General features: G+C 40.1%; 2 protein-coding genes across 6 annotated transcripts; one reads left to right on the forward strand and one right to left on the reverse strand.

Annotated features, from left to right (window-relative positions):
- The first annotated feature begins 304 nt into the window (after positions 1-304).
- On the forward strand, positions 305-15,978 carry gata4 (GATA binding protein 4). Of its 4 annotated transcripts, none has more exons than XM_056428042.1 (7): positions 305-398; positions 3,390-3,962; positions 11,161-11,327; positions 11,426-11,578; positions 11,794-11,875; positions 13,656-13,792; positions 14,185-15,978. In XM_056428042.1, the coding sequence occupies exons 2-7, from the start codon at positions 3,467-3,469 to the stop codon at positions 14,308-14,310; spliced, it is 1,161 nt and encodes a 386-aa protein (XP_056284017.1). In that variant the 5' UTR covers positions 305-398; positions 3,390-3,466; the 3' UTR covers positions 14,311-15,978. The 4 variants fall into 4 exon arrangements, 3 of the variants coding, with proteins under 3 accessions (XP_056284017.1, XP_056284015.1, XP_056284016.1); XR_008833369.1 differs by lacking the exons at positions 305-398; positions 14,185-15,978 and adding exons at positions 2,166-2,190; positions 13,059-13,247 and having other exon boundaries at positions 13,656-13,743; XM_056428040.1 differs by lacking the exon at positions 305-398 and adding an exon at positions 2,166-2,190.
- Positions 15,598-18,929, reverse strand: LOC130202469 (uncharacterized). 2 transcript variants are annotated; one of them, XM_056428039.1, is made up of 3 exons: positions 18,524-18,929; positions 18,044-18,178; positions 15,598-17,229 (listed from the first exon to the last, which is right to left on the reverse strand). In XM_056428039.1, coding segments are annotated over exons 1-3 (1,272 nt in total). In that variant the 5' UTR covers positions 18,526-18,929; the 3' UTR covers positions 15,598-16,094. The 2 variants fall into 2 exon arrangements, with proteins under 2 accessions (XP_056284014.1, XP_056284013.1); XM_056428038.1 differs by having other exon boundaries at positions 18,044-18,929.
- Positions 18,930-20,701: the final 1,772 nt, after the last annotated feature.

Here is a 20,701-nt window from a genome sequence, read left to right on the forward strand (position 1 = left end):
TGCTAATATCACATGACTGGATTCTTGGAGATCAATCTGATCAGATATAACTTGGTGATGTCAGCAGGATCAGAAGCAGACAAGAAACACTTTCTGCTTACTTTACAAAACAGTGTGTATGAGTGTCTGTGTGTGTGTGTGTGTGTGTGTGTGTGTGTGTGTGTGTGTGTGTGTGTGTGTGTGTGTGTGTTTCCATGTCCTCTGTTGGCCCACATTGACAGGGTATTCTACCTCCTGGGCTTTCCTGCTTCTCCAGTTGAGGTCTTCTTCCTGGAGCCAGGAGTCTACTCGTCTCAGTTTGTGTGTGTGTGTGTGTGTGTGTGTGTGTGTGTGTGTCCAAACCAGGCACCAGGAAAGCAGTCCCCGTCTTGGCTGGGGCAGAGATTCAATCATTTGGGGTCGGTGACTTACTTTGGCCCTTCGGCCCTTCTTCCTTGCACACACACTCACACACGCACACACATACATGCATACACATCCCCACACACACACACACACATGCGCGCACACACACAAACACACACATCTGCTGCTGTCTGCCACATACCAGCATCTCTATCTAGTCCTTCACCAACACCTCCTCATTCATGCACACTAAAAAGACACACGGTTGCACAGAGTAGTGGTTATAAACACACACACACACACACACACACACACACACACACACACACACACACACACACACACACACACACACACACACACACACACACACACACACACACACACACACACACACACACACACACACACACACAGTTGTCATGGGTTCTGGCCTCTGTCACTGTCAGTGATACAGCCTGGCATGTGCAAACACACAAATGAAAACACTCACTGTACTTTACAATAACAAAAAAAAGGAGGAACTCTGTTTGATTTCTTGGGACTTTTTGTAAACTTCTCACCCTGTACACTCTGATTAGACTGAACTGTTGGGTTTAGTTCTACTACAAGGGGAGCCTTGCTGCTCAGTGGAAATATATCTTCTTGAACAACATGTAGAACTAATGGGAGCAGACTGAAGCTCTATAGATATACATTATACCTGGAACCATAAACGCATGAATCATTTCTGACTGCGGAGCCACTTTAAGCCCTCGGTGGCCCACGCCTTGATATTATTAGCCACCAATTGGTGGTTCTGTTATCAGCCAGCAGTTACACATTGATGACAGTTCCCCATTTCCATTGAGGCAATATTGCTCTATTTGCCTTGAGTATAGAAAGAGGGGGCAGTGAATCAATACTGCTGTATATGGTTATAGGTTATTGTATAAGGTTCATGTACAGATAGATAGATAGTGGCTGTCACCTGACTTCTGTTGTCCTCATCTGTCTCTCGGTGCATTCAGTTTTTGTTTTTTTAACGGCCCGTATATGTGTTCAGTTATATATTTTTAAAAGTGCAATAAAGTGGAGTGATTTAAAAGGCCTGCAGGAACTATATCCACACAGGTGTTTTCAATCATGTCCCATGATTAGAGCTCGGCTTGATTACCAGGTTTTGCTGCACCTGCTGGGGACAATTTACTTAAGGGTCTTTTCTAAAAAGAATTATGATCTATTTGTCGGGGGAAATGTAATATATTATCATGATTTATGCCATTTAATGCATTTTTACTAAAGTAAATCCACATATAGTCCATAAATGAGCGAACTGATTCTGAGATTATTATCGATTATTTCCTCTAGTGCAACATTTTGTTGTTGTTGGTGTTTGTCTTGTCAAGAAACTTTAAGAGAGACACACACACACGCAAGCGCACGCACACACACACACACACACACACACACACACACACACACACACACACACACACACACACACACACACACACACACACACACACACACACACACACACACACACACTGTATTGGCAGCCCGTAGAGCCACATAACTCAATGAGCGCCTGTCTTGTGGGAAGTGGCTGCACAATGAAATGGCCTCGTGTGTTTACGTTCACTGGTGTTGATGACAGGTATAAATCTGTCCTCGTGAGGACAACAACCGCCGGAGACTTCCGAAGAATGACGCGTCAAGCATCCAGCACCATTTTTCATATTTGTCATGAAGAGAAAAAAAGAGTAAAGGGCTTAATATTTCATATTAGACACGAACATGTCAGTCCAGCACATCGGAGTAAAAGGAGTCATGTGATGGCAATTTGAAACAAATCAATGTGTGGTAATTATTTCTTATTATTGCGTATTTATATTATATTCTTCAATCGAATATTGTTTATTCTTTGGGGAAATTGGCTGATGAGACTGCGCACATTGAAGTAACGTGTCGTTCATAACGGACACGTGCACCAAATTTAGAATAATCAAACTGCATTATGTGTTTGTAAAGCAGCTCATATGCTGCAATATATATATATAAATATCCTGTTTTCCAGTAGCTTTACAATAGAAGAAGTGTGTTTACATTTGCACGTTTGCATTAAAAAAAGATACGCATATGATATATAGTGAAACTATAATTTTAGATAATCAGGGGGAAATTACACCACTGCAATATTACCACCACAGAAGCACACGAACATCGTGGCGCTATTCCCGGAAAAAATAAGTTGGAAATTAACAATCAACCAATCACCATTTAGTGAAAGACTGATTAACTGAACTCATTGATCTCGAAACCCTCAGCGATCATCCCACTGATTTCATTTCAGAGGAACGAAAACATATTTTACAAACATTTAAGAGAGTTGGTGTTGGAGGCTTTAAATTAAATGCAAGAAATTTAAATACTTTTACACATTCAAATAAAAGCTGCTTTAATGTTTAACATTATTTTATTCGCGTATATCTTCAAATGTTGACAGATATAGAGATGTATCTGTCTGTAACCGTGAATCCAATAAACCCACTGGAAGGGTTATTATGAAAATTAATTTATGAAAAACAAAAGTTCGTTTTTGGTTTTAAAAATGTCCAAAATCCACAAAGAAGAAAAAACAACAACAACGAATCATTTGGATCGAATTTAGCTGGTGGGTCATAATGGAATGAAAACATTATTCTTATATTTAATTTTGTCTAACATTATAACCAAGGAGCTTCAGCTATCTATAATACATTACACATTAAATTACAATGTTTTTCACATAAGTTTGACTTGAGAGAGAGAAAGAGAAAGAGAGAGAGAGAGAGAGAGAGAGAGAGAGAGAGAGAGAGAGAGAGAGAGAGAGAGAGAGATGCTGGATCTCGATCACAGTCTCTCACTCCGCCTCCTCCCTCTTCGTGTCTCTTCTCTCAGTTTATTATTAATTTCATGATAGTTGCGGTTGCTTGGTTTCACTTCTTGGCTGCAGATCTGATTTTAATAAGGACCACAGAGCCTTGCGGATTGTTCTTCATCGTATGTTTTTGCGTTAACAGTCAGCAGTCCCGTGCGTAACTGCAGCCATATCAATATTCATTCAATCAACACGGATGTCCAGCTTCAAGGAGAGGATATGTATCAGGGCATAATGACAACCAACCACGGATCCCACTCCTATGAGGCCGGATTTCTGCACAACTCCTCGGCGGGCACCTCTCCGGTGTATGTGCCCACCACCCGGGTCGTCACCCCGATGATGCCGTCGCTGCCTTACCTCCAGACGCCCGGTGCGCCGCAGCAGAGCAGCCCCGCGTCGAGCCACTCGGCCTGGGCGCAGCCGTGCAGCGACGCGGTGCCCTCGTACAACCACTCCTCTGTGTCTCCGCGCTTCGCCTTCTCCACCAGCCCGCCGCTGTCCTCCACGGCCCGGGACACGGCAGCGTCTTACAGCGGCCCGCTAAACATCTCTGGCAGCGCCCGGAGCCTCAGCGGGTCGTATCACAGCCCCTACCCGGCCTACATGAGCCCGAACGTGGGTGGAGCATGGTCGGCGTCCCCCTTTGATAGCCCGGTCCTCCACGGTCTCCAAACCGGTGCTCCTCATGGCACAACACGGCACCCAAACATAGGTGAGCATTTCAGTTTGAGCATTTCTATATTTTGTTGAGGTTGAAACGTCATGCTGAAAATTGTTCCCCCATAAATGTGTTTTGACTTTTTGAAATTCTGTCATCCGTGAAATGTAAAGAATGTCAAACTATCTTCATCTTCATCACAATAAATAAGTGCTAATCCACGAAAAAAGATAGAAGCATAACCCTTTTCATTTATTTATATATGTCAACAATGAATGACAATAGGCCCAAAACACATTGAATGAGGTGAAAGGTTGCCAAGCCTGAAGAAAATGTGAAGAAAAATAGAACACCCGTGTTATCATAAAAAGAAAAAGAAATGCAAGTGAAGTCTTTAAAAAGTCTTTAAATAGCAGTTTGTCAGCCTAGAGATAATCTCTTGATTAACACTAATCAAGATTAAGTCATGTATTCGGTGACATAACACACTAAACACACCATGATGTATTTAAATTATGATTTTAAAATTACAAATATATACATACGCTATTATAATGATAGAATACACAACATTATATTTCACACAACCACAGACTCTACAAAGAGTCAATTAGACGTCCTTGAATTATGAGGCCCGTTCAAACCTCCTCCCTTTTTAAAGACCTGACAATGGTTTTATTGTTCATCAAACTTCTGCCCAACGAACATTTCTAGCACGTTATTTTAAATGAAACATGCCGCGCGTGCACGTTGTGTTTTTATTTATTAGATTAAAACGAGACAGAAAATGATGAACGAACATATTAGAGGTTCAGGTTGCCACGTGAGATGCATCTTTACAGTGATGTGGTCATCACGGATTACAGGCTGATTATCACCTTCTGTTTCTTTAACACGGGTTTGAGTTCAGTCGTGTTATTTTAAAACTATTATGACATGGAAAGCACAGCTGTAACTCAAAATGATGTTATGTTTGGCACATTTTATTCCCATAACTTAGTTCAACCTGAGAGCATCGTTTCATTAAACATGCAGTCATTTAAAATAGTTGCTGCTGCTACTTTAATCGATGCAAAGTTGTAATTATCAAAAGTGTTGAAATTTTATTACACATTTATTGTTTCTGATTCCATGTGCCTTGAGGTGACATTTTACACCTACAAATAAGTAAATAAAGTCATTTATTTTAAATGTTGACTTTTAGAAACATATGCTTTTAATTATAATACCAACATGTATGATGTTTTTCTTCATGAATAAATTAAACCATTTTGCCAGATTGAGTATGAATAACAACTGATGATATTTAATTTAATACTCAGGCTATATTTAATAGCCACACAAACCCAAATCAAACTTAAAATAACATAATAAACAAGCTTGGTTTATCTCCATGAATCACATTTTGGAGTGATATAAATGAATAATTAACTGAACCTGAATTGATAACAGTTTATATGGATTATTGTTTATGGGTTGTGATTGTGGCTTGAGGTCACATTTGATTTGAAGTGTGAAGAATCTGATCCGGATCAGCAGCAGCATCAGATTCCTCACGCCCTCGACTGAAGAGTCAATTATTTTAGATAAAGTGACACCATTTTCATTTAAATACCTTTTTATCTCAGCCTTTAACCTTATGTCCCTTTACTGGATGATAATTTGGTTTATAGTTGCAAGTTGCAGTGAACTCTGGACCCAATTCCAACACATCGATTTTGTTTATTTGTCAGTTTTTTAAACAACTTGCACCTTGTGTCTTCACATTAATAATCAGCATTGGGTTTATTTGGCTTGTGTTGCTTCCATTATCTACATGTTCATCCTAATCAGATGGGTTTGGATAATTATTAGACTTATTATCATTTATTATTTTTAGTTATATCTTATTAACCGTTGCCTAATAGCTGATTATATCCTAAATTATATATTTCACTTTCTGCCCGACAACATGCTCTTAAAAATGGTGTGATGATTGTTTAAACGGCCTCCAAGGTCGTCTCTTTGAACTGTTTGATTCAGAAAGAGAAAAGATCAGCTGACAGCGTGACAGATAACAGCATTAGGCCACTCTGACCTCTTCATTTTATTAAAATCACAATCAAGTCACACGTTTAGCTGTTTACTCACTGCTCTTCTTCAGAGATGTTCCTGTTAAAACTCATTGTTATACAATCACATCAAATGAAATGAAATCTCAGTGTTTGATGAAGTGGCGTTGAGAAAGTCTCTATTGTTCTGAAGAGAAGGGAAACTCCCTCAACTGTGACTTTTTAATCTCGGTCAATATATGAAGAAAATAATCCCAAACTGGGTAGATTCTAAATTTAAATTCTTAAAAACATTTGTGAAAATACTTTTTCATGTTTACTTAAATTGAGTTTTTATTGATTGAGAAACATCTCAGTGACTATACACATCTATTTCATTCATTGGATAATCATGATAACTTTAGTTTATGAAATATTATATCTGTATTTCATAAAAGTCTCCCTCACATAAAACTCTTCCTTTTCACCCTGGAATGAAAAATAATATAATTCTTGCAATTATATTAAAATATTTTAAAATAGAGTAATTTCAAATTTAAAAAGCAGGGATGATGAAATGTATGACATATACAAATATTAATTAGATTACGTACAAGTAAATACCAGGATGAAAAATTACCTTTAACATATTATTTACATAAAAGCATGCATTATTCAAAAAAGTATAAAAACTGAAAGTATTCAATATTGAAAAAGGTCACCAGTGAGTGTTACACTAATACATTATTATTACAACAGTATTACTGCTACATTAATGTTTCGGCAAAATATAATCTTGAGCTACTTTAAACAATTTCATAAACTGTGTGGTAGTTCAATGTACAGCAATGAATCATTGACACTCATCTTGTGTTTTTTCTAGTGCTGTGAAAAATAACGCGTTAACTCAGTTAATCCAATTACAGGTTTAACTAGTTTTTTTGTATTTAACGCATTTAACGCATGCGCAGAATGGGCTTCCAATCCGTCTGTTGTTGGTCGTCGGGACGAAAAAAAAGTCACTTGCAAAATGAGCTTCCAATACACCACTTCAATCTGAACTCTGTCCGCTCTCATGCAGACGGTCTGTTCATCGGTAATGATCCTTCCGCAGGTTCACCTACGGAAACCTTGTTACGACTTTTACTTCCTGTAGATCAGGGGTCTCAACACGTCGATCGCGATCTGCCAGTCGATCGCAGCGTAGTGTTGGTAGATCGCATGACATTAAAAAGATTGGCCCGCCCCCTGACATGTTCTCTAGAGCACGTCTTTGTTCTTTTATTAAACTAAACGTCTGTTGTTGATCGTATCTCCACAGCAGCATGTCATCTCTGTCTCTTCGCGTTGTGTTAACACTTATCGATCTCCGTCTGGCGCGCCACAGAGCTCCGTGCGCGCGCATCGGGACCGAGCAAAAACAAAGTCACTTGTCAATCTGTCCACCTGTCCGTGTCCGGGCCGGTGAGGTTTCAGCTTTGCAGCGGTGTCCCCGCCGTCCCTTTCATCACGGCCCAGTTCATGAAGAAAACCCACACAGTCAGTTTGCCTCAGCAGCTGCTAGAGGAAGACTAGAGGCCTTTAGATTGTATCATGGTGGAGTTAATGGTTGACAAACAAGAGACAAATGTTCTGTTTAACCCTCCTGTTACCTTTACATTTACGAACATATTTTACCCTCGGGGTCAATTTGACCCCAGCAATTAAAACCTCCAGAAAATTATTAGAATTAATATTGCTTCCCAAGTTTAAGTGTGAGGTACTTTATGTTTGTTTGTTGACTACCTAAATAGCCCTTTAAATAAATAAAAAAGTTGATATTTCTGATATGTTTGACACAGTGAAAAACAGCCTGGGGTCAAATTGACCCCAAAGAACATCGACATTAAACATTGAATGGGGTCAAATTGACCCGAAAGGTAACAGGAGGGTTAAACATTCTGTTTAGGATGAAGATGTATTAATGTTCCATATGGACGAAAACTGCTAAATAACTGCTGAGTTGTAGCACCATTGTATAGAAGAATGTATAAATGTATATATCCGTCTTTTGTCATAAATCTCTATGTTCTCACAAAATATACCGAGAATATCGGTAATATGTGATTAATCATGATTAATCCACAAAAACCTGTGATTAATCCGATTAAAATTTTTTATCGTTTCACAGCCCTAGTTTTTTCTTGAAAAATATGTAACTGTATCATGCATGATATTCATAATACATCTGTAAAAGTGCAATTTAACATATAAAGTATGAAGTTGCATAAAACGGAAATACTACAAATACCTCAAACTTGAACTAAGACTACAGTTGAGTACATTTACTAAGTTACTTTCCACCCATGAGAAAGATTCCTCCTCTATTACTGTTATTGTTATTATTATATAATGTTATGAATTACAGGTTTTGCATGTAAAGTCTAATGACATTTGATCTCAGCCAAAAAAAGTGCATTGTGTGATGTCTCAGAAACGGGAATCAATATAAATAAAGCTGCTAAAATAAACTTTGTACTTTTAAATGCCAATACCAATGTAATAGCTTATTAACCGTCACCACTGGGACAAATAAAAAACACGATTCAAACCTGTGCAGGACGCGTATAGTCTTCACACAGGTCAAAGCTGTGTTCACCTTTGTGTCAGTGTCCCCTGATAAAGACACACACTGACATTTACACAGTGGAAAAATATAAACCTCCATTGAAATAGACGCACGGCCCCTGCAGTGCTTCTCTTGTGTATTGTCTTGTGTTGCTGCGTTGTGTTGGCTGCACATGTTCCAAGGTTAGCTCGCCCTAGTGTCTGCTCTGCTCTCAGCCTTGGAGGAGGCCTGCTCATGTATCAGTTACACTGCAGCAGGGGGAGGAGCAGATGGAGGCCAGATTCACACTTTTGTTGATTTATATACTACCATTTATAATAAATATGCACGGCGCAGCGTGAACTTAAAATAATCAGATTTAAATGTGAATGTTTTGCACATTTCCTCCGTCTGTTCACAGCAATAGATACACATCGTAACCACTGCTGTCACTTTCAAACTACTGATTGATGCCTCCTTCCCCTGAGAAGCTAAGTGGTTCTTCAGAGATTCAGACATGTCACACTAACTGAGAGAGAGAGAGAGAGAGAGAGCGAGAGAGAGACACAAAGTCTCTATTTGAATATGATGGAGCTCTATTCCGTCTATATTTCCAGCCGACTCTTTATCTGTCGGAGGCGAGAGATAAGGAGGGATTCCAGGCTGCTGTTGTGTGGCCTGTGAGACCGAGGCCTGCTCCTCCTGCTGGTGCTCAGAGGCCCCTGCATTTGATAATCCACGTTTAGCAGTGCAGGAAAGTGTTTATTAAGGTGCAGAGAAATCTTATGTGCATGGCATAAGCCTTGCTGAACGTTATCTTGTGTGGTCTGTAAGATGATACCGGAAGTATTATGTGGCATCGATGTAACGTCTATTTCATTTTCTTTGCAATGCAATTTTCAAGTTGTTTCACTATTTCCTGTAGCACATGTTTTATTGTGTTTTGCAAGCAAGGTCTTTATTTCCAGTGTTATTAGTGACCGTCAGATTGAGTACACAAGTGTAGCATGCAGGAAATAATAACAGAAAGTACTGCAGATGGTATCAAAGATTGTACTACAGATCGTACTTCGATCAAGCTGAGTAAATAAATGTTGTACTTTTAGATGTTGCCACTAACTGTGACAAAGGAAATAAAACTTGAACGGGGCAGTTAGTCTCCACATGTCAAAGTCTAGTTCATTTGCTTTTTACTAATGTGTATATCTATATATCTCTATCTCTCTCTCTGTCTCTGTCAAGCTAATGAGGACAATTCATTATTATATATATATATGTTTATGTATATACACATATATATATATATTTATATACATATATATACATACATATAAATATATATATATATACATATATATAAAAATATATACATATATATAAATATATATATACATATACATATATATAAATATATATACATATATATATACATATATATACATATATATACAGGACTGTCTCAGAAAATTAGAATATTGTGATAAAGTTCTTTATTTTCTGTAATGCAATTAAAAAAACAAAAATGTCATGCATTCTGGATTCATTACAAATCAACTGAAATATTGCAAGCCTTTTATTCTTTTAATATTGCTGATTATTTTTTACAGCTTAAGAAAACTCTAAAATCCTATCTCATAAAATTTTTATATTTCCTCAGACCAAGTAAAAAAAAAGATTTATAACAGCTGAGTGTTTGTCAAGGCTCAGGAAACCCTTGCAGGTGTTTCGAGTTAATTAGACAATTCAAGTGATTTGTTTAATACCCTACTAGTATACTTTTTCATGATATTCTAATATTTAGAGATAGGATATTTGAGTTTTCTTAAGCTGTAAGCCATAATCAGCAATATTAAAAGAATAAAAGGCTTGCAATATTTCAGTTGATTTGTAATGAATCCAGAATGCATGACATTTTTGTTTTTTGAATTGCATTACAGAAAATAAAGAACTTCATCACAATATTCTAATTTTCTGAGACAGTCCTGTATATATATATAAATATATATATATACATATACATATGCTGTCCTGGCTCCTCAGTGGTGGAACGAGCTCCCCACTGACATCAGGACAGCAGAAAGTCTCTACATCTTCCGCCGGAGACTGAAAACACACCTTTTCCGACTATATCTGGATTAAAACACAGATTTGCACTTCAGTGGCTCTTAAATAGCACTTACTTATGGTACTTTTGTAGTTCGACTATGTTGAGGAAATGTTACTTCCTGTATTCTTGTTGTTCTTAGTTGGTACTCTAGGTTGAAATGCACTAATTGTAAGTCGCTTTGGATAAAAGCGTCTGCTAAATGACATGTAATGTCATATATATATAATAATGAATTGTCCTCATTAGCTTTATCAACTTATTGCCAACACACTATATTCAAAAACATAAACTGTTCAGGAAAACAGTTGTGGCTTCAACTTGACCAGGATGTATTTTATTAGTTGATCCAGTGCAGTTATGAGGGTTCAAGAACTTCATCCAGCTCATATTGAAGGTTCCTGGACCTGATAAAGAACTCACAGTCTGACTTGACTTGTGCAGATTGCTGTTCGCTCCAGATCAGGCTGAAGGGAAGGCAACAACAGATGTCTCTTGATTCAACATTTCTCTCTTGTCATCCTCCATCAGACCTGTTCGATGACTTTGCTGAGGGTCGAGAGTGTGTGAACTGCGGGGCGATGTCGACCCCCCTCTGGAGGCGGGATGGGACTGGCCACTATCTGTGCAATGCCTGCGGACTGTACCACAAGATGAATGGCATCAACAGACCTCTCATCAAACCTCAACGACGGCTGGTGGGTGACCGCGGAGCCCTTCGGTGCTCTCACAGTGAAGCAACGCATGTGTGTTAATGGAGTACACCTCAGGAGGAAATGAATGCGTTCTGTTTTAGGGCTCTGACATATTTTATATGCCGCAGTCTGCCTCCAGGAGGGTTGGCCTGTCCTGCACCAACTGTCACACCACCACCACCACCCTGTGGCGACGAAACGCAGAGGGAGAGCCGGTCTGCAACGCCTGTGGCCTCTACATGAAGCTCCATGGGGTGAGCGCATATACTGCTGACATCTTCTGTTTTACCACTCTAAACACATTTATATTTTTAATTCAAACGGATCATTCACAGTTCTTTTGAAAAACTATCTTCAGAAATGAGTGGATCCTCTGAATCTTAATCTTTCGCCATCAGCCTCCATAGATGCTACACTTCTCGGACTTCTGTCTGCTAAGAGGTATTGATTTGTCCTTGTGTCTTGACAGGTTCCACGACCCCTGGCCATGAAGAAGGAGGGGATCCAGACCCGCAAACGCAAACCCAAAAACCTCAACAAGTCCCAAACTGGTGAGCTTCAAAACCACATGTGCTTAGGTTCGTGCAGATATACACTACCGTTCAAAAGTTTGGGATCACTTGGAAATGTCCTTATTTTTCAAAGAAAAGCATTGTTTTTTTCAATGAAGATAACATTAAATCAATCAGAAATACACTCTATACATTGTTAATGTGGTAAATGACTATTCTAGGTGGAAACGTCTGGTTTCTAATGAAATATCTCCATAGGTGTATAGAGGCCCATTTCCAGCAACTATCACTCCAGTGTTCTAATGGTACATTGTGTTTGCTAATCGCCTTAGAAGACTAATGGATGATTAGAAAACCCTTGAAAACCCTTGTGCAATTATGTTAGCACAGCTGAAAACTGTTTTGCTGATGAGAGAAGCTATAAAACTGGCCTTCCTTTGAGCTAGTTGATTATCTGGAGCATCACATTTGTGGGTTCGATAAGACTCTCAAAATGGCCACAAAAAAAGAACTTTAATGTTAAATTCGCCAGTCTATTCTTGTTCTTAGAAATGAAGGCTATTCCATGCGAGAAATTGCAAAGAAACTGAAAATTTCCGACAGCGGTGTGTACTACTCCCTTCAGAGAACAGCACAAACAGGCTCTAACCAAAGCAGAAATAGAAGTGGGAGGCCCCGGTGCACAACTCAGCAAGAAGACAAGTACATTAGAGTCTCTAGTTTGAGAAATAGACGCCTCACAGGTCCTCAACTGGCAGCTTCTTTAAATGGTACCCGCAAAACGCCAGTGTCAACGTCGACAGTGAAGAGGCGACTCCGGGATGCTGGCCTTCTAGGCAGAGTGGCAAAGAAAAAGCCATATCTGAGACTGGCCAATAAAAAGAAAAGATTGGTATGGGCAAAAGAACACAGGCATTGGACAGAGGAAGATTTGAAAAAGGTGTTATGGACAGATGAATCCAAGTTTGAGGTGTTTGGATCACACAGAAGAACATTTGTGAGACGCAGAACAGGTGAAAAGATGCTGGAAGAGTGCCTGACACCATCTGTCAAGCATGGTGGAGGTAATGTGATGGTCTGGGGCTGCTTTGGTGCTGGTAAAGTGGGAGATTTGTACCAGGTCAAAGGGATTTTAAATAAGGAAGGCTATCACTCCATTTTGCAACGCCATGCCATACCCTGTGGGCAGCGCTTGATTGGAGCCAATTTCCTCCTCCAACAGGACAATGACCCAAAGCACACCTCCACATTGTGCAATAACTATTGGGGGAAGAAGCAAGCAGCTGGTATGCTGTCTGTAATGGAGTGGCCAGCACAGTCACCAGATCTCAACCCCATTGAGCTGTTGTGGGAGCAGCTTGACCGTATGGTCTGCAAGAAGTGCCCATCAAGCCAATCCAACTTGTGGCAGGTGCTTCAGGAAGCGTGGGGTGACATTTCAACAGATTACCTCAACAAATTAACAGCTAGAATGCCAAAGGTCTGCAATGCTGGAATTGCTGCAAAAGGAGCATTCTTTGACGAAAGCAAAGTTTGAAGAAAAAAAGTAATACTTCAAATACAAATCATTATTTCTAACCTTGTCAATGTCTGACTATATTTTCTATACATTTTGCAACTCATTTGATAAATAAAAGTGTGAGTTTTCATGGAAAACACGAAATTGTCTGGGTGATCCCAAACTTTTGAACGGTAGTGTATATGTATATATTATATGAACTGGATCATACTGTAGCTGAGACCTACTAAAGAGGCCCATTCACATGTGCTTATACTGTCTGTGATTGTGTAATGACTTCACTTCTGGGATCCTCCACAGGGACCCCAGGAAGTGATGGGACTCCAGTCACGCCCAGCAGCACTCCCAGGGCCTCCACCACCACCGAGGAGCCTCGACAGATAAAGACCGAGCCGGACACTCACAGCTTGTACTCACACCACAGCGCACACGCACAGGTCGGACCTCTTTTCAGTCAGATGCTCAATACATTTTCACATTGGTTATTAGGAGTCTGCACATTAGAGTCTGTGATTGTGATGATGGAAGAGGTGCAGACCCCCAGTGCTCATCACATTCAGCAAGAACCTATAAGCCCAGATGTTATTACCTAAAGGCCTAATGACAAGGCCCAACATGTCCTTTATGATATCTTAGATTATGATACAACAACAGTTAAGACACAATTATGATGAACCAGAATGTACAATATTGATTATTATTTGACATGTGATATATTGATATTCATCACAAATGATATGACAATGAAAGAAAAGATCAAAGTCTATGAAGGACAGATTCCCGTTGGCCATTTTTACACATACATACATTTTCTACTCCATCCCTCTAGATTTCCGCCCTCCCAGCCTACATGTCAGCTCAAGGCGGGGCCATTCCTCTCAAGATGTCCCCCGGGGGCCACGTCATGTCTTCTGGCTCCAAAGCAGAGCCCTGGAACAACCTCATCCTGGCCTAGAAGACCTGCAGCACACAGCCTTTCAAACCATACCGATTGAACTGCCCAGAGAGACAAGCGTCTCCGGGAAGCAGACTGCCGCTCTGGATGCAGATGTCCCCGCAGCCTTCACGGCCGTTCAGTGCCTTTAACGCAACGCTTCGGCACAAATGTTTAGGCGCCACAACAGAAATGGAGATGGTTAACTGAACTGCACAGACGCAGTGCATTCAACCGCAGCAATCGATGGACTGAATGGAGTTTGTTGAAGAGCAGCAGTGGGATGAGACCACTCTCGATGTGAAGAACGTGTTGGTGCTCACTCTGCCGTGCCAGTGACGGGGCATTGAGTGGCAGAGCCTGTAACATAAACCAGTAACAAATAACTGTAATGACCAGTCTTTATCTCTATGAGTTATTTTTTGTATCTCAATATTATTTTTCATTTTGACATTATGACGGACAATTTCGCCAAAACAAATGATGAACACACAAATTGTGAAAATAACCTCAACAGCAGACCTTAATGTCAAAGGTCGCGCGATGGAGGAGTTATAGCAAGTGTACTAAAAGGGTCAGCTCACAATAAGATAAACAACAACTATATTTTAAAAACTCTTTACAGAACAAACAGTGTGCGGTTACTTACTGATCCACAAACCTCCATGTGGCCAGTTTTCTGTATTTCTTTTGTTTTTGATGATTTGAACTGTTCAAACAAGTCTTTAGATTACATCCAGTCATCTGAGCAGCAGTAGGGCGACTCAGACTCAGCAGCAATGTCTCAAAACTTAAGCAAATAAAGCTATCTACAAAACAAAACACCAGTAGGGGTACAAAAATAAAAAATATCCGTGTGATTTGTGATACGGGTGAACTGACCCTTTATACACTTTATACCAAAATTGACATGCTGGTTACAGTCATTTATATGTGATACCAATGCTTGTACAGAACAGGTGTAACTTCATCTATTTGCACAAAGAAAAGCTCATCGGGAGCATTCCTCATAAACGTACTGTAACAGAGAGACAATGGCTCAACACATCCATCACTCCTCTACACCACAGATATGCTTCAGTAAACACAAACTCCCACTCCGTCCAATAGAAAGAGTTCCCTGTCATGTGTTCCCGGAGTAGTCCTGAACTGTGTGCCTTTTTTTTATCTAAAAATGTAAACAAAATATATTAAAAACAACCGATGCAGCGAGCAAGTTGCACGTGATGAATGTGGTGGAAGTAATTGAAGCACATAGCTCCCTCTGCTGACACAAGAGCAGATGTGCATCCATAAGAAAAAAGCACATTTCATCCCGCTAGTATTTATTATTAAATGCACAACCCCAAACCAGACAGTTATCAAACTATCATCTATTGCATTGTATGAAGACTGTAGAGATTGTTTCCAATACTCAATGCATTAATTTGCTCGTGACAATCATAGGGCAACATGTCTAACTGTGGGATACTCACACATGTAATTACCAACAAATATATGAGCATATATGTAAAAAGAAACTCCACTCCAGTATAATTGTAATACACCACTTGTGTTATATTGTAAGTAAAGACACGGTGAGAGATGTACATGTGGACTTTCTCAATGTGCACTAACACGACCTGATGCTCTTCCTCTGTGTGCAACTGTAGCGCTGTCGAGGAAACTAATAAAGACATTTTGACATGAGGCCAATGACATGTATGATATAAAAGTCTGGTGTCATTCACTCCACTTCAAAGGCATACCAACCGTGTGTGATGTGTATAGTTTTGGCTTCTTCAGCATCTTTGCACAGAGGGCAGTCATTGGGCAACTTGTGGAGCGTCTTCCAAAAAATGTATCCTTCCAATTTCCAAGTATTCTTTGGTGAACTTTGCAATATCTTTGATGAAAAGCTGGACAGTACATTGATTGAAGTCTTCAGTCAGCTTCTCCCTGATGAACTCAGCATATTTGCCCCGCACCATCTCCTTCCAGCACTGTTGAAACGTGAGCCTCATTTGATCCCGGATGGTGTCAGATAATTTGGAGCTAAAAGTGTAATCAAGTGCAAACGCACATCCTCTCTCCAGGCATTCCTCCACACGTTCACTTCTCTCTTCTGAAAGCAGAACCTGTGCAGCTTCGAGCACAGCGTTGGCCTCCTGTGTGCAGATTTCTTTCTCCTCTTCTGGTAAGCTTTCGAAAACACTGTTGATTTTTTTAAACCAACTCTTCCAGGAGTGCCCCTGCACAATGTTTATCAAAGAAAAACGTGGAAATCTAAGAGGGGGTTTCACAGCAGCAAACACAATATCACATAAAGGATTTATTTCAGTCTTCTCAGCTGCTTCAGCGTATCTCTTGTGGTCCTCAGTCTGATCCACACAGTCCACTTGGATGTAGTTAATATCCTTAAACAGAGTTTCTTTAGCTCCTTTGAATCCCCAGCATTTCAAATAACCGATACAAGTCTTGACCCCATACATGCTCCACCACTCCTGAGCTTTCTGGACCAGGTTCAGCATGCATGCGTGCGTGTTTCGAGCCAAACACGGGCTGTTCGTGGTGAAAATGTACACCTTCCAGTCTTCTGAGACAGACTGGCACTCCAGAAGTTCCTGTGTTTGTTTGATGATGATGTCCTCGCTGTGTTCTCCGTTGTTGTAATTCGGATAATAAGGTCCATACATGACAATCTCTTCTCGTTTCTCAATAACGGCCCACGAATGCTGCTTATCTTCTGTGCCACATTCTTCGGTGATGTCATGGTGAAACTCCAGAAATCTCTTGTTGACGGACTCGTTGAGTGGGACGTTATCATTGGCTTGTCTGAACCTGAGATGCTGCAATACTTTCTTCACAGAGTATTGTGTGTCAGCCCAGGATGACAGCAGCTCCAAGAAGCTCCCGGTTTCGGTCTCTCCCTTCACACAAGTGTCAGGTGTGCAGCTCGTCCTGACACAAAGATATCCCATTAAAAAGCATTTATGTTTGGGCAAATTACACCAAAACACTGTGAAACTGGTGTCATTTATGAATATTCTTTGAAACATTTAAGCACAAAGTCCAATTAGACAATAGATAACAATTTGGGTTAAATTGGTTAATGTTACAGTTTGAAATTTTGGGAAATACACTTTTTTTCTTGCAGAGAGTTAGATGAGAGGATAGACACCACTCTCATGCGTGTCCATTAAATATGAATCAACAGCGAGCGGTTGGTTAGCTTAGCTTAGCATACAATTAGAAATAGGAATAGCGAGCCTGGCTCTATAAAGGTAGCACAGAGAACAACATATAGAGTATAGAGCTGACATTGCATTTCAACTAAATACCGCCTCCACTCCCCCTATACGTTAGTGTCAGAGAGCTACAGTGGCCTTCAGGTAATGTAAATACGTGAAGCGCTCTGTGAAGAGCACCCCTCCCTATGTAGATAGGAAGGACTCATTCAAAGTTTCAGGTGAGTATACACTAATATAACTTAAGTTAGGATGTATGTGCATATGGTTGAATTATACTTTAATTATAATGTGGGAAATATGGGAAAATACACTTTGGAAGTATATATTATGACATACTGTAATACTGTTACTCTGACACTTTGGCCTGCATGGTTAAGAGCAAGTGAAAACGTGTCATCTGAAATACCCTCTGACCTTAAACAAGCAGCTGCATACGTAAACCCGTTTTTTCCTGTTGGCACTTAAAGAATCCGCCTGTCTCCACCCACATATGAACTTAAAACATACACTGTAGGACTACTTACTTTAATATGGCATGTTCTGTGGCTCCGTCAGTCTCACATCTGGGCTGCAGAGCTTGAAGACCAGCCAAACGTTTCCTTGTGCACAGCGGAGGCTCCTTCTCATATCCATCAGACAGAGGACGCTTACGGCTCAACCTGAACAACAAATATCTGATTATCATGGTGGATCAGAGAACAGTGTATTTTGAAATTAACCAAATACTGTCTGATTTTGTGGGACATTTGAGGACAATGTTATATAGCTGAAAGAATAAAATAGTTTAAGAGCTCCTCTAATGCCTTCAGGAAATTCAGCAAACAAGTCAGACACTACAAGAACGCGAGGAAAATGTTAACATGTTTGCTCCTGCTTCACTAAATTTCCCCCTGGGAAGGAATAAAGTAATATCCTATCATATCCTATCCGAAAAGTCTCATCCCCTCTCTTTCAGGTCACACGGCAGACATTTTGTGTCAAAAGAAAGAACTGAGTTTACTCACATGGGAAGTTCAAACCAGACTCCTTCGCCCCGGTATTTGAAGGAATCCAATTAAATTGAAATGTATCTCGTCTTTTCTCTCGTCGGGCCAGCCATGTACCTGCAGCACAGGAACTCCTGAGGACGAGAGAAACCGCTCGGACGAACAAAGGGTGATAGGAGACAGCTGATGGGTTGCACCCCCAACATGTTTACCTGGAACTGCTTTTGAGCTATGTGACTGAGCTCCTCCTCTTGGTAATGCTCACGGCCATTACGATATTCCCAAACTCATGCACTCTGTGGATTTATTGCCTCTTTCAGCCAAGCGGAAATGATGTGTGTGTGTGTCATCAACTGCAGAAAACACACACACACAACTCACAATGCATGAGATGCACCTTGTTTATTTGTTTGGGCCGAGTGCATTTGTGTAAGCTGTAATGTGATACACTGTTTTGGAAGTTGGCTTCACGACACAACCTCGTGCCCTCAAGCAAAACAACTATTTCTTGAAATTGCACGATTCATCTTCGATTCACATAGCTGAAAGACTACGTCTATTATTCCAAATTATCTGTGTGTTCGAGTTTGTTCTGGGAATGTTCAATGCTGTGAAAGCATCTGTGTTTTTAAAAACACACTTCATTCTTTAAATTAAAATGGTTTTGTTTGTTTTACCTCTGACCTCTGCTATCAACAGGCATGCAGCAAAAGTTATGAGACAAAATGACATGTGGGGATATAGAGCTCGATATATCATACATAGATTAAAGCCTTTTTAAACTCATCAAAACAACAACTGTGGAGTTTTGATGCCTAATGATTCCTAATATATATTGTAACATCACAGCAGCAAACTGTGATCAATCTCCTGCTTCTCTTTGGTCTTATCATCCTTATTGAGGAGAACATGTCCAGACACTGTGGCTTTAAGACCAATTACGTTGCAGGATGCTGTTACAAACAGAGCAATGCGGAGGAACACGCTTGACAGCATCAGGGTGTGTTTTGGGTTTCTGACACAGTAACATAATTACAACTTCCAGGACACTCTTGTAAAGGAGATTTATAATCTCAATGAGGCATTTCCTGGTTAAATAAATAAAAAATAAAATAAAAAACTGAAGTGCTAGAATAACTTGTATTTATTTTACATTGGATCATGGCCTTCAAGGAAACCAGAGAGTGAATCCTACTGATGTGGTATCAATCTGACTTTTCTTTTGCATCACCAAGAGGTTGTTCATAGAGGGAAATTCCTCAACGTTTAATGTGAATTATCAAATGTTAGCATACTAAACTAAGATGGTGAAGTTTGCTGAACATCCTTTTCCCCCCTACCATGGCAAGGTTACGACCCAAACTAACTATTTTTAAACTAACCCTCACCGATCTTAATTATCATGCCTGAACCAACCCAACCAACAAAGGCAACCAATACGAGCAGACTGAGGAAACCTAGGGAACATGGGGCTGAGGGAAGGACCGAGGGATTATAGGGCTGAGGAATGAGTAATGACTGAGGAATGGTTTAAGGGGAGCATGATAGCTCAAAGCACTGACTGCTGTGCAGTCAGTCTCTAAGAGCTGCTGTGTTGGCTGCAGACTCTTTTTTTTGCTGCAGAAAGAAAAACATGGTCAGAAAAGACTATGCAGTTTAAATACAAATGCAAAACCAAAAGAGGAAGAGAGAGAGACAGCGAGAGAGAGAGAGAGCGAGAGAGCGACAGCTAGAGAGAGACATATATAGAGAGTTTCCTGATCCAGTTTTGGTTCTTTCATGCCAATAAACTGATTGGATTGCTGCAGGCTTTCACACACAGAGCTGCAGCTTTCTCTTCGTATCTTAGTATCCCTTTGAGGCCCACAAAAGGATGCTTACACAAATATTTATTTTCTCACTTTACAGTATATTTCTCACAGTAAGTAACTGAATGAAGTTGTGTTCAAGGTCAATTAATTTCACAGTAATTCCGTCTGTCCTCTGTCGATTGTTGTGGACAAAAGCTTTTTTTACAGCAGACTTTTAACGTGTAGAAAAAAAATCTTTGTCCCTCATATTTGTTTTATGTTGTTCTCTCTTAAGCACAGGTGCAACTCATGAACAATGGCTTGGTTCTATTCGAGTGAGTCAGTAACAATTAGCTTTAGCGCGCTGCACCAGGGCTCTAAAGTGTACATGCTGGCCCGCTGTCAC

This window comes from Pseudoliparis swirei, chromosome 12, assembly GCF_029220125.1.
Source record: "Pseudoliparis swirei isolate HS2019 ecotype Mariana Trench chromosome 12, NWPU_hadal_v1, whole genome shotgun sequence".
Taxonomy (NCBI): Eukaryota; Metazoa; Chordata; class Actinopteri; order Perciformes; family Liparidae; genus Pseudoliparis; species Pseudoliparis swirei.